We start from the raw sequence: 11,855 nt of genomic DNA, 5'->3' as shown, positions 1-11,855 counted from the left end.
AGGGGGGGGGGGGGTTACCTTGGTTGGTGATTGGCTAATGGTTACACCAAAAGCCAAAAAATCGTTATGACATCATAAAGTGGCCAAAATCTGATCAGCTCATTTTCAGACAGGTTTTTATAGAAATGGATCAGGACAAAAAGAGAGAGAATCTTTGTTCCTGAAACTTTCAGAGTCTCTTTCCACACAGGGGACACATGTTGATGTAGAAGAGACATGAAGAAGAGGGGACACATGTTGATGTAGAAGAGACATGAAGAAGAAGGGGACACATGTTGATGAAGAAGAGAAATTAAGAAGAGGGGACACATGTTGATGTAGAAGAGACATGGAGAAGAGGGGACACATGTTGATGTAGAAGAGGAAGAGACATGAAGAAGAGGGGACACATGTTGATGTAGAAGAGACATGAAGAAGAGGGGACACATGTTGATGTAGAAGAGACATGAAGAAGAGGGGACACATGTTGATGTAGAAGAGACATGNNNNTCCTATTTTCGGTATCGGTTTCGGCCAAGAATTTCCCATTCGGTGCACCCCTAAAAAAAACTAAACGTAAATCCACATGTGTCTCTGAGCCGCAGCGGCACGGCCTGATTCAGAGACGGTCATTCTGTCTCTGGTGCTGGACTGGTGTTGCTTGTGTTGGTGGAGAAAGCTGCTCTGTGTTTTGTGCAAGGATGTATAATAAGTAGACCCTCCAGAAAAACGCGATTCTGCGATCGCAGAATTTACCGCATAATCAGCAAAATGGCGCAGATTTTTAAAAGGCTGCATATTTATCAAAAGGCCGCATAATCCCCGCATTTTTCCACACAAAGTTGAGGGAAAAAAAGTTAGAACTCGTCTTGACGTGAAGTAGTGATGATGATGAAGCGACGTCATCAGCTCGCGCATCACAGAAGGTAAACAACACCGTAGAGTGAACGTGTGGANTGATGTAGAAGAGACGTGAAGAAGAGGGGACACATGTTGATGTAGAAGAGACATGAAGAAGAGGGGACACATGTTGATGTAGAAGAGACATGAAGAAGAGGGGACACATGTTGATGTAGAAGAGACATGAAGAAGTGGATTTTGCATAATAGGTGACCTTTAAACCTCTAAAGAGAAGCACTAATAAGTGTATTTCTGACTCACCTGTGTGTCCATTCTGAGCAGCAGCAAACAAGGCAGCGGTTTGGTAGTGGTTGTGGTGGAGGTCTTGGTCTGGATGATTGTTGTTCTCCGTGGTGTTGTTGGTAGTAGTAGTAGTGGTGGTGTTGGTAGTGGTGTTGGTGGTGATGGTGGTCGGGTCTGGTTGGTTAAGCAGCATTGACAATAAAGTGACATTTCCCTGGGAAGCAGCTTGGGGGAGGAGGGGGCGCCCGCCGTCCAGGGCAGCAGGGCCTCCGCCGCCGAGGGGGGGGAGCAGGAGCAGCACAGGTTAAACTACCAGGAGGAGGAAGAGGAGGAAGAGGAGGAAGAGGAAGCTACTAGAAGTACTGAGTATGGGAGAGCAAAGGTGTAAGAAGGTGGGAGGGGGAGGAGAGCAAACTTCAGTTTCACACATATTATATTATGGTACAGTTTCACCCCACAGGCCATAATTGTTAAACACCTGAACTTTTGAAAGAACATCCATAACATTCATCTGTTTGCAATTTATATCAATACTCCAAGTACTTGTATACAGACTATTCTGCACTATTTCTATTATATTATATTTATTTGCACTATCTGTGTTATTGTGTTGCACTGTTGGAGGAGCCTGTGACCTAAGATTTTCATTGTCATAACTGCACTATAGCTATGTACACATGACAATAAAAGCCGTGAATTGAATTGAATATCACAGTAGAGTCTCTTTTGTCTGAGCAGCAACCAGGAAGTGAGGTATGGGATTAGAGATCATTTCCAGTGATGACAAGTTCATGTTTTGCAGCTAAACATTGTTCATTTATTTGCATTGTTTCTGTCTGTATGTAAAGCGTCTTTGAGCATTAGGAAAAGCGCTATAAAATCAAATGTATTATTATTATTATTATTATTATTAATATTTAAAGTTTGCCACCTTTAATCCACTAATTGGAGGATTTTGATTTTAGTTTATTTCTATTTTTTTTTCATTATTTGCATTTGTTTAATGCTTTTTTTGGTGTGCTGAATTACTTATTTTTAAGAAACGTATGAACAACTCAGGTAAAAACAAAATTTGAAGAGGTGCTTGGCATGATTATTTTTGGAGAAAATCTACCAGAATATATAGTGTTGATCCCAAAGTCTCAAAGATACCAGATATGTCAGGCTGGATATGTGAGTTGTTTATAAAATGAGGCAGAAGATATAATTATTTCCATTTGATGATAACATGAAGCTTGAACATATTTTTATGAATATTGGGTCTGATCTCAAAGCCAGTGTAAACATCATACAACTTTGATGAACAGCCGGAACAAGATGATAAAGAATATTATGCATAAGTATAGTATTTTCAGTCAGAACCTTAAGGATATTTTTTTTAAAAACTCAAAGAAGAAAAATATTTTTTTTAAATGATGTTGGCTATTTGGCATCCAAGCTAATTGCTAAGAAGGCTAGCTCAACCATTAGCTAAACTAACGAGCTAAATAACACACACAGTGACGTTTCTTTCAGCAGAAAACGAACCAAACATATAAGAATGTGTGATATGATCTGCCAATATTAGGTAGGCTAGGTGTTTTTATTTCAGCATCCAAGCTAGGTTCTAATGAGGCTAAATCATCCATTAGCATTAGCTAGATAAACTTACTAGCTACCATCACACAGACTGTATTTAAAGTGTCTTTCGGCAGGTAACTAACCAAACATAATATATTGTGTAAACTGTTCTGCTAATGATATGTTAGTGTTCTTATTTTTAGCTAGTTACAAGCTTGCCACAAAATCAAATATTAAAAATATAACAAAAATACAAATAAGTTTGTTTATGTTGCTGTAGATTGAAGCTATAAGGCATCCAAGCTACGCGCTAATGGAGCTAGCTCGACCCTTAGCATTAGCTAGATAAACTAACTATCTACCACCACACAAACTGTACTTAAAGTCTCTTTCAGCAGGAAAACAACCAAACAATAATGTGTGAAATGTTCTCCTAATAAAAGGTAAGGGTTCTTATTTCAGCTAATTACAAGATTGCCGAAAAAATCTGATATTAAACCTCTCAGTGAAGCCACTCAGTTTGTTTCTGTTGCTGTAGCTTGAAGCTATAAGCATCCAAGTTAGGTGCTAATAGCGCTAGCTCGACCCTTAGCATTAGCTTGATAAACTAATTAGCTATCACCATCACACACACACACACACACACACACTGTAGACTAGTTAAAGTGTCTTTCAGCAGGAAAATAGCCAAACAATAATGTGTAAAATGCTCTCCTAATAATAGGTAGACATTCTTATTTTAGCTAGTTACAAGATTGCCACAATAATCAAATATGTAACCTCTCAGTGAAGCCACTCAGTTTGTTTGTGTTGCTTTAGCCTGAAGCTATTTGCGGCTAAATCCCATGTTACGACTGTAATGTTATGAGCATATCAAGAGGATTACCGGGGGATTATGGTGACAAACATGTAGACAAGTAAAGTGACATGCTGAGGTTTTATTTCAGATGGAAGTCATCCAGGTACACTGTGATGAATGCTCCACTCCCTTTACTAAACCAGAGATAATCTCTCCATTTAGATCTGCTGCTGAAGCGTGATTTACAAAATAAACTCTTTATAGCTTGTTTAAATGTCATTCAAAAATGTTTGGGTTTTGTAAATGTAGAGAAAAATGCCTGACGCTTTATTACTTTGTATGCTTGTCCATTGAAGATATGAACTGCTCACAACATATTTACCAGAAACCTAATGCATTGAAGGTATCTTGTTCATTATTTTTAATACACATTCATTTCAAATTGAGTCTGACATATTTGGAAAATATTGGTAGTGTTAACAATGTATAAATGTTTAGTTTCTACAGATTTAGAAACAATATTTTTTCAGATTGTATCTCAGTGTATGCCTTTTTATTGAAGATAAATACTGCTTGCATTATTAAACTTCCATTTCAAGCCTGTAACACCCTGTTTTTATATCCGATTATTCTACAGAAATTGTTGATGCATCTTATTTTTTATTATATACACATTTTGGTAAAACACAGCCTGACATATCTAGGATCTCAAGACCATTTTGGATCACCATTAGAATAAAAATAAAAATAAAAGGTTGGTCAAATGTCATGCTGCACAACATTTACCAATCGGGTTGGGTCTAGAGTTAACATTTGAATTTTAATTTAAACTGGTTTAAATTAATATTGCACATAAATATAGTTTAAACGTGTAGGCCAAATAGTGTTAAACCAGGAGAAAACCATGCCAAATATAAGCAAGATGAAAAACAAGATTTTTAGATAATTTAATATTCTTTACATACATCGTTTACTGTGGTAATAGATCATATTTGTAATAATTATTTAAAGCAATACCAGGCATTTCTCATGACGCAGAAACCCTGTGATAAAATGTTGGTAATTTAATTAACATGTGACGTGCGCTGCAGCCTGGACAAAAGAGTCAGATTAACAGCGAGATGATGGATAGCCTTCAGCTTTCAGTACAATCATTCACACAGTGGACAAATAGAAAATTCACACACTACTTACTGTGCAAGTATACAGCGTTATTAAATGATTTGGTAGAACAAACAGATGAAAATGGGAACAGAAAAGACCTGATTACTAAACGACTTTGCTAAAACGACTTAGTAAACCTGCTGAAGGCTTTAGATGCTAGTTGTTACCATGGTTTATTCTGCTATTCTGACCTGGGAGGGCTAAAATAGTTAGAAAAAAAGCAGGATGGAGAATTTGAGTGCAGAAATGTGTCTCACAGACTGAGTGGAGAGTTATAAAAAGAGACTAACGGTAAATTGCAGCAGAGATTCTTAAGGACGTAGGTAATAGAAGCTGTTATAGAGGCACTTCCTGTGTGTCAGCAGGTGGTGGTGGCGAATTAAAAAGGGCAAACACTGTTTGATGACAGGTGAGACTGTGGACCTTCCCTTTCCCTAAACCAATTCACATATTTATAAGATTTGAAAGTGCTATTAAATGCAATAAAACCCTAAAAGGTTGGTAACACTGGTGTAACAAAAATATAAATATTGTGTGCTTCTAGAGGCTGTCATTTAACTTTTAATTACCAGATATTTGGAGGGCAGCTACATCAGCGGATATGAGGACTTGTTTTTTAAAAAGGAGCAATTATTAACAAAGAGCCGATACAATACATAAAAAAACTCATATTTGTTTACATTTTTAATGGATTGAATGGATATTCTAAAGGATTTGTTAACTACGTCATTATAGGCTATTTGTTATCTACAAAACATGTGTTTGAGTTACTAGGTAGAGCAGCTTTATACGTTTAAATTGGGATACATCTGCATGCAAAAGAACAGGACTTTAAAAAAATGCATATGTACTTGTCACATTTCACAGGTGCAATTTTAGGATGGTTCCAGTTTATTACAACCTAGGTCTTGTATTCTTAGGTTTTTCTTCCTTTCTTATATAATGACTGTGAAAGCAGCAATATTACCAACAAGAATTAAAAGACTGGAAACATGAACATGGAAACATGAACATGGAAACATGAGCCGAGAGTTCAGCCAAATTCTGTGATCCAGCTGATTTGAGGGTAAAACTAATATGTAATATTCCTTCATTGTGAAATGTGTGCACCTAGGGGGGTATGTAAAACCAATAATTGATTCTGTAGTAATTATTCTCCTGCAGATTTAATATAGACTTGTTGTTTCACATATCCAGGACGTTTTCCATTAGCCCTGGAAAGCCATAAGTGAAAAGAGTACGGTTACGTCTTCGAATTTCGGCATAGACCTTGTACCAAATTATCAGTTCTTCTGATATCTGTTTGAGTAAAATTGTTTTTTTACAGATAGAAATGATGAAAAAATTATAGAAAAAAATGCCTAAGTTGTAATAAACAGTAAACAACCAAGCGTAGCACCAAAAGCACATCACAAGGTTAATTAAAATGCCTACATCTATATTAAATAAATAACAGAAACGTCACTGACATGAGACGCAGGTGTGATGAGTTAATGGAAGCAGACACAGGAAGAGTGCAGGAAGTGGAGGAGTTGTCATGCATCTGGAGGATGGAAAAGGGGAGGGGAGGAGAGGAGAGCAGCCTCTGGCATCAGCTTCAGAGAGGAAGGGGTTACTGCTGGGAAATATATCGAAAATCAGGAGAGGGGGAAACGAAAGACCCATGTGCTTTCTTACATTTAATTACATTTCCTGTGACTTTATCGCTATGCTGTGCTATGCTACAAAATGATATGCTATGCTACTCTATGCTATGCTACTCTATGCTATGCTAAAGACAGTTGAAGAGAAGAGGCAGATCCTACGTTGCATCAAATTACATTTCCTGTCACTTGTTCGCTATGCTGTGCTATGCTATGCTACAAAATGCTATGCTATGCTATGCTATGCTACTCTATGCTTAGCTATGCTATGCTATGCTATGCTACTCTATGCTTAGATATGCTATGCTATGTGTAAAGACAGTTGAAGAGAAGAGGCAGGGGGGAGATCCTACGTTGCATTACATTACATTTCCTGTGACTTTATCGCTATGCTGTGCTATGCTATGCTACTCTATGCTATGCTATGTGTAAAGACAGTTGAAGAGGAGAGGCAGGGGGGAGATCTGGAGGGGGGTGGAGCACGGAGGAGCCCCTTTACCTGATGCTGTTGCCAGGGGGCTGCCTGCTGAGGCTCGGGGGCTACGGGAGGATGAGGCACTAATGGAGGAGGAGATGGAGGTGGAGGAGGAGGGGGGGTTTATGGAGGAGGGGCTACTGACAGTGGAGGCGGGGCTGATGACGGGGGGGCACTCTGCACATGCAGGGGTCCGGACGCCCCCCGGGGAGAAGCAGGCACCCACCTGAGAGGCCATCAGGGCTGGGACCAGGTCCAGGGCGGGTTTTGGCGGCAGCTGGGGTGTGGCCGGTTTTCCCCCAGAGGAACGGTCCCCCACCCCCCCCTTCATGGAGGGGTGAGGGGGAGAGGGGGTCTGGGAAAGCCCTGGTTTTTTGGGAGGTATGGGAGGAGGGTTTCCCCGGTCGATCCTGGCCACCGTGGGCGACTTGAGGCCGATGGGGTGGCTCAGGCGTCCGGGGAAAGGTCCTCCTTCTGAGGCGGAGTGAGGGAGACCCGGACGCATGGGTCCTCCCGCGGGGGGGCTGGTGAAGCGCGACAACACCTGGGTGACGGTGTGCCGGGCTTGCTGTTTGGCGGCAAAGTTGTCCCGGTTGGTGGGCGACAGGTCCCGGGCCGGAGGACTCTGGGACGACGTGCCGTTTTGGTCCTGTTCCTGGAACTTGTAGCGGGCGGCCTGGACGCGAGGGCTCACTCCGGTGGGGAGGCCGTGGGCGGGTTGGCCCTCGGAGCCGTTCTCCGTCTGGACGAGACCCCCCGAGCTGCTGTGGACGAGCCCCCGCCCGCTCGTCTTTGGCAGACTCAGCCCCACGTAGTTGGCGGGGGTCGGTTTGACGGGGACCGTGAGGGGGCTCTTCTTTGAGATAGGACCGTCCACCTCAGTCGGGGGCAGGTTGTCCGTTTGAGAAGACGCTGTTCGGGAGCTGATGGGCTCTGTGGCTACGGACACAGACGTCACAGCTTTAGGTGTGGGTGGTGTGGGTTCTGCAGCAGCTTTAGGTTCTACGGCAGGTTCTACGGCAGGTTCTGCAGCAGGTTCTACGGCGACTTCCGCGTCCTTCCCGTCGCCCGGTTCAGTCCTAAGCTGCTCCACCTGCTGCCGTAGACTCTGGCTCTCCGTCTCCTCGCGGCCCAGCCTCGCTCTCAGCTGTTCTCGCTCCGTGTCAAACTCCGACAGCTGCTTCTCCATCTTGGCCTCCATCTGTTGGCTGCGCTGCCGCTCGGTGGAGAGTTCTTCCTGCAGCCGGCCCGAGGCTCGGCTCTCCTCGTCCAGACGGGCCTGAAGCTCGTCGAAGCGCTGCGACTCCTCCACCACCCGCGTGGCCAGCTGCTTGCACTCGCGCACCAGCATCATGACGATGTGCTTGTTCTTCTCACGCTCGTCCTTCAGCTGCGCCGTCAGCTTACGGTGATCCTGCTCCAAACTCTGCAGCTGCAGCTTCTCCATCTCCAGCTGGAGGAAGAGATACACACAAGTTAGGAAACATATTTAAACAAGATTCCATAAATACACAAAAAGACCACCAAAAGATCATATCCTCCAGCACCCGTGTGGTACAGAGCTTTGTAGATCTACATACAAGATACCGTCTTTATCGAGTGCTTGATGTAGATATGGATCAATGCAATGTTTTAAAAATGCACCAAAGAACATGATATTTTATAGATCAATAAAAAAGATACAGCCGCTGAAGTTATTTATTGCTTAATCGATTGATCATCCATAATAGCCACCTTCCCAACATGAGGACTTTTCTCCGTTTAATGTCACTCAATGTTAAAAAAATCAATACAAACTCAGGGGACAGAGACAGATCATTGCAATGTTTTCACAAATGCTCAAAATAACCACTAAAAAAATCACAACACAGGTACAGAGCTTGGTAGATCTACGCAAGGGATTCTTTATTAAGTGGTATATGTATACACACAGGGCACAGCAGCAGTAAGAACGCAATGTTTTAAACATTTAAAAAACTGTTACCAAAAAATCTGAGCTTGGTAGATCTAATGAGATCGAGACAGCTTTCATCGAGTGCTTTAGAGATATTTGCAAATTAATCGATTGATACACAAAAAACGCCAGCTTCGAAAAAATGTTTTTATTTATTTCAATGTGACTTAGGGCTGCAAACTAAACACAAAATGATGATGATATTAAGTGATATCTTAAAGATCAGTGTTTTCTTTTGTCCACAACTTAAAGATATTAAGTTTAGGTCATAGAACAGGAGTCAAGAAACTAAAAAATATTCATATTCAAGAAGGTGAAACAGAATATAATTGATCTTAAAAAGTACTTAAAACAACTCGTTTATTATTAATAAAACTAATTGACAAATTGATTCATCCTAACAGATCTAATTTGAATATTTGATCATCTTCTTTTTTACCTGACGATCACTTATACTTAATTCAACAGATGAATTGATAAGAAACCTGCAGCAGTAGCCTTTGTATAACATGAGCCGATAACAGAGTGCGTGAGTAAGTCATCAGGTGTCTTCAGTTACAGAATTACAGAGTGAATGTGATGCGCATGTGACGGACCGACATCATCCGGATACCTTTAACAAAGATCGTCTATCAATCAGTCCAACACACACACACACACACACACACACACACACACACACACACACACACACACACACACACTAATCACATTATACTGTCAAATAAATCTTAAACCACTGAAACCAAGGACAGGAAATAACCACACACTCTGTTTACTATCCCAACAACCCCATCTAATAAAGGATGCATAAATATAAATATCAGCAGTTCCTTGTAATGTAAACCATGGACACAGAGACAGCTACCAATGTAACACTTTGATACTAAAGAAAACCTTAAAATGTGATCATTCTCAAGCAAGGAGCCTCTATAGTTTCTAGATACGAGGTCCTACGTATATGCCATGCACGCATAATGATATCCTTAGGAAGTGTACAAGTCTCACTGAATTGAAATATATGTGCATCAAGTGAGTTCAAAGAAAGCTTACACATTAGGATCTGATGCTATTTTTATTGTCCCTATTAGCCATCTCAAAATATCAAAATAAACGCAATTAGTCTTTTTTTTAAAACCATGCAGCCTTTTCACAGCAATACTCAAAACATGATGTGATTGGGTTCATGTCTCATAGAAGCATTAGGTTGTATGTCAGCACTTTGCAAGGCATCCTTCACATTTGAAAACGCACACACACACGCACACACACACACACATAAATCTTCGTCAGTAGGCAGGGTGAGGATGGTTGGGGGCTACTGTGACACTGAGTCAGATATCTCTCCCTGCAGCGAGGGAGAAAGAGAGAGAGAGACACTCGATGACCTGACCTCACGTGGGATTTCACTTTGCTGGAGGATCAATATGAGCAGAAGGGTGTGATTTGACAAAGAGATAAGAGCCTGAGCTAGGGGAGGGATACATTAGACTGAGATAAAAGGGAAGTGTATAGGCTCAGAGGGGAGAGTACGGGCAAACAGAGGAGGAAAAAGCCTCGGAGAGACGATGAAAGAGAAAGAGGAGAACCAGCAGGACAGACGATGACTTTTTTTCCGGCGAGGACTCCCCCGCAGTAACACAATGAGTTTGAACGTCATTATCTTTTATCATCCTGAACTTGTCGAGCACAGAGATCGAGTTTTATTTCATGTTGTGGGAGTAGCCATAGTCTCGAAATTACGATTCTAAAATAGAAACATCTCCAAATAGAAATAAACCATGCAGATGACCGTAATTTATCTCTGGATTCAGATCCTCCCGTTGAACTCTACGCTTGAGGCATCACAATCCCGACTAGCTGAAGTGATTCAAAAATCCATCACTCATTAATCTCTCTCTCTCTCTGAGGTCGGGGGAGTCAAAGGGGGGAGAGTTGGTCTCTGTTTTGCCCCCGGGGCGTTGATGCTGTCAGCACAGAGCTGTCCTCGCTCTGACATCAGAGGAACCAGGACACGCTGTTAGATAACCAGAAACACAGGGGCGTCAGCATCTGATGTTTGATGCTGTAACTCAGCTTTGGGGGCCAACAGAGACTTTGACAAAGCAAAGATGTGTTTGCCCTTTTACAGTCACTAAAAGCAGAATGAAGATAGTTGGAACTGATAATCCCACAGTGAGAGAATCATTATAACGGATGGTTGTGATATTTAATATGTAATAAAAAGGTGATTATGCACATTTCATCCTTTGAGAAGCAGCTAAATCTCCTCAACATAGAGGATGTTAGCGCTAAATGCTAACACAATGCACTCAATTCATAATTAGATCTTGTTACCATTAGATTAGATTCTTAATATATAGAAAAGGAAAGACTTGTGCTGCACTACAATATGACTTTTATAAACATTGCCACAAGGACCTTCTTCAACGTGTGTTGTGGCAATTTTCACCGTGAACACGTTAGTGGTTGAGTTATGACTTTGTTACTCAATTAGCTCATAGACAGAAAATAATGTTGGCTATTTTGATAATCATTTAAGTATTTCCCCCCCCCCCAAAGTGACGGACAGTTTTTTGACCATTGCCATTCCACACACAAATCCATAAACACTTTATTAAAATAGAAACGCATCGTCAGATCAATTTAATTCCATGAGCATAATTGTTTATTGTTACTCTGTTCCAAAACATATCAATTATATTTTTTTCTATACAAAACATTTCCCCTGGTTTCAGCCTGATTCTGATATTTGAAATCGTCTGAATCTACATACGAATTAAAAAGCATTTCAATGTTTTTTAACAATATTTAGCTATGAAATGTCAGTGTGTAATGATGGATCCACAGGTAGTTTGTGAGTTTAAAGGGGTTGATCAATAAAAGGGTCATTTGCAAGATGTGAAAATCCAAAATCTACATTAAAAAAATCCATATCTATGATTGCTGATGAATAAATAAACAGCACACATCCTCTACTTGGAAAATTTTTCTTTTGTGAGGACATGTACAAAAGACACACACACACACACACACACACACACACACACACACACACACACACACACACACACACACACACACACACACACACACACACACACACACACACACACAGTTACGGCGACGACGACACGA

At 41.1% G+C, this 11,855-nt stretch overlaps 1 protein-coding gene across 1 annotated transcript in view; it reads right to left on the bottom strand.

Moving 5' to 3' along the window:
* The window catches only part of LOC104947998 (cortactin-binding protein 2-like), a 94,234-nt gene that overhangs the window by 3,538 nt on the left and 78,841 nt on the right, over positions 1-11,855 (bottom strand). Inside the window, exons 3-4 of the mRNA XM_010774138.1 lie at positions 6,725-8,216; positions 1,141-1,425 (exon numbers count right to left, since the gene is read on the bottom strand). Coding sequence (XP_010772440.1) covers positions 1,141-1,425; positions 6,725-8,216 — 1,777 coding nt within the window. The remainder of the gene's footprint in view (positions 1-1,140; positions 1,426-6,724; positions 8,217-11,855) is intronic.

This window comes from Notothenia coriiceps, unplaced genomic scaffold (assembly GCF_000735185.1).
Source record: "Notothenia coriiceps isolate Sejong01 unplaced genomic scaffold, NC01 NC01_scaffold00013590, whole genome shotgun sequence".
NCBI classification, from domain to species: domain Eukaryota; kingdom Metazoa; phylum Chordata; class Actinopteri; order Perciformes; family Nototheniidae; genus Notothenia; species Notothenia coriiceps.
This window is presented reverse-complemented; position numbering and strand designations above follow the sequence as displayed.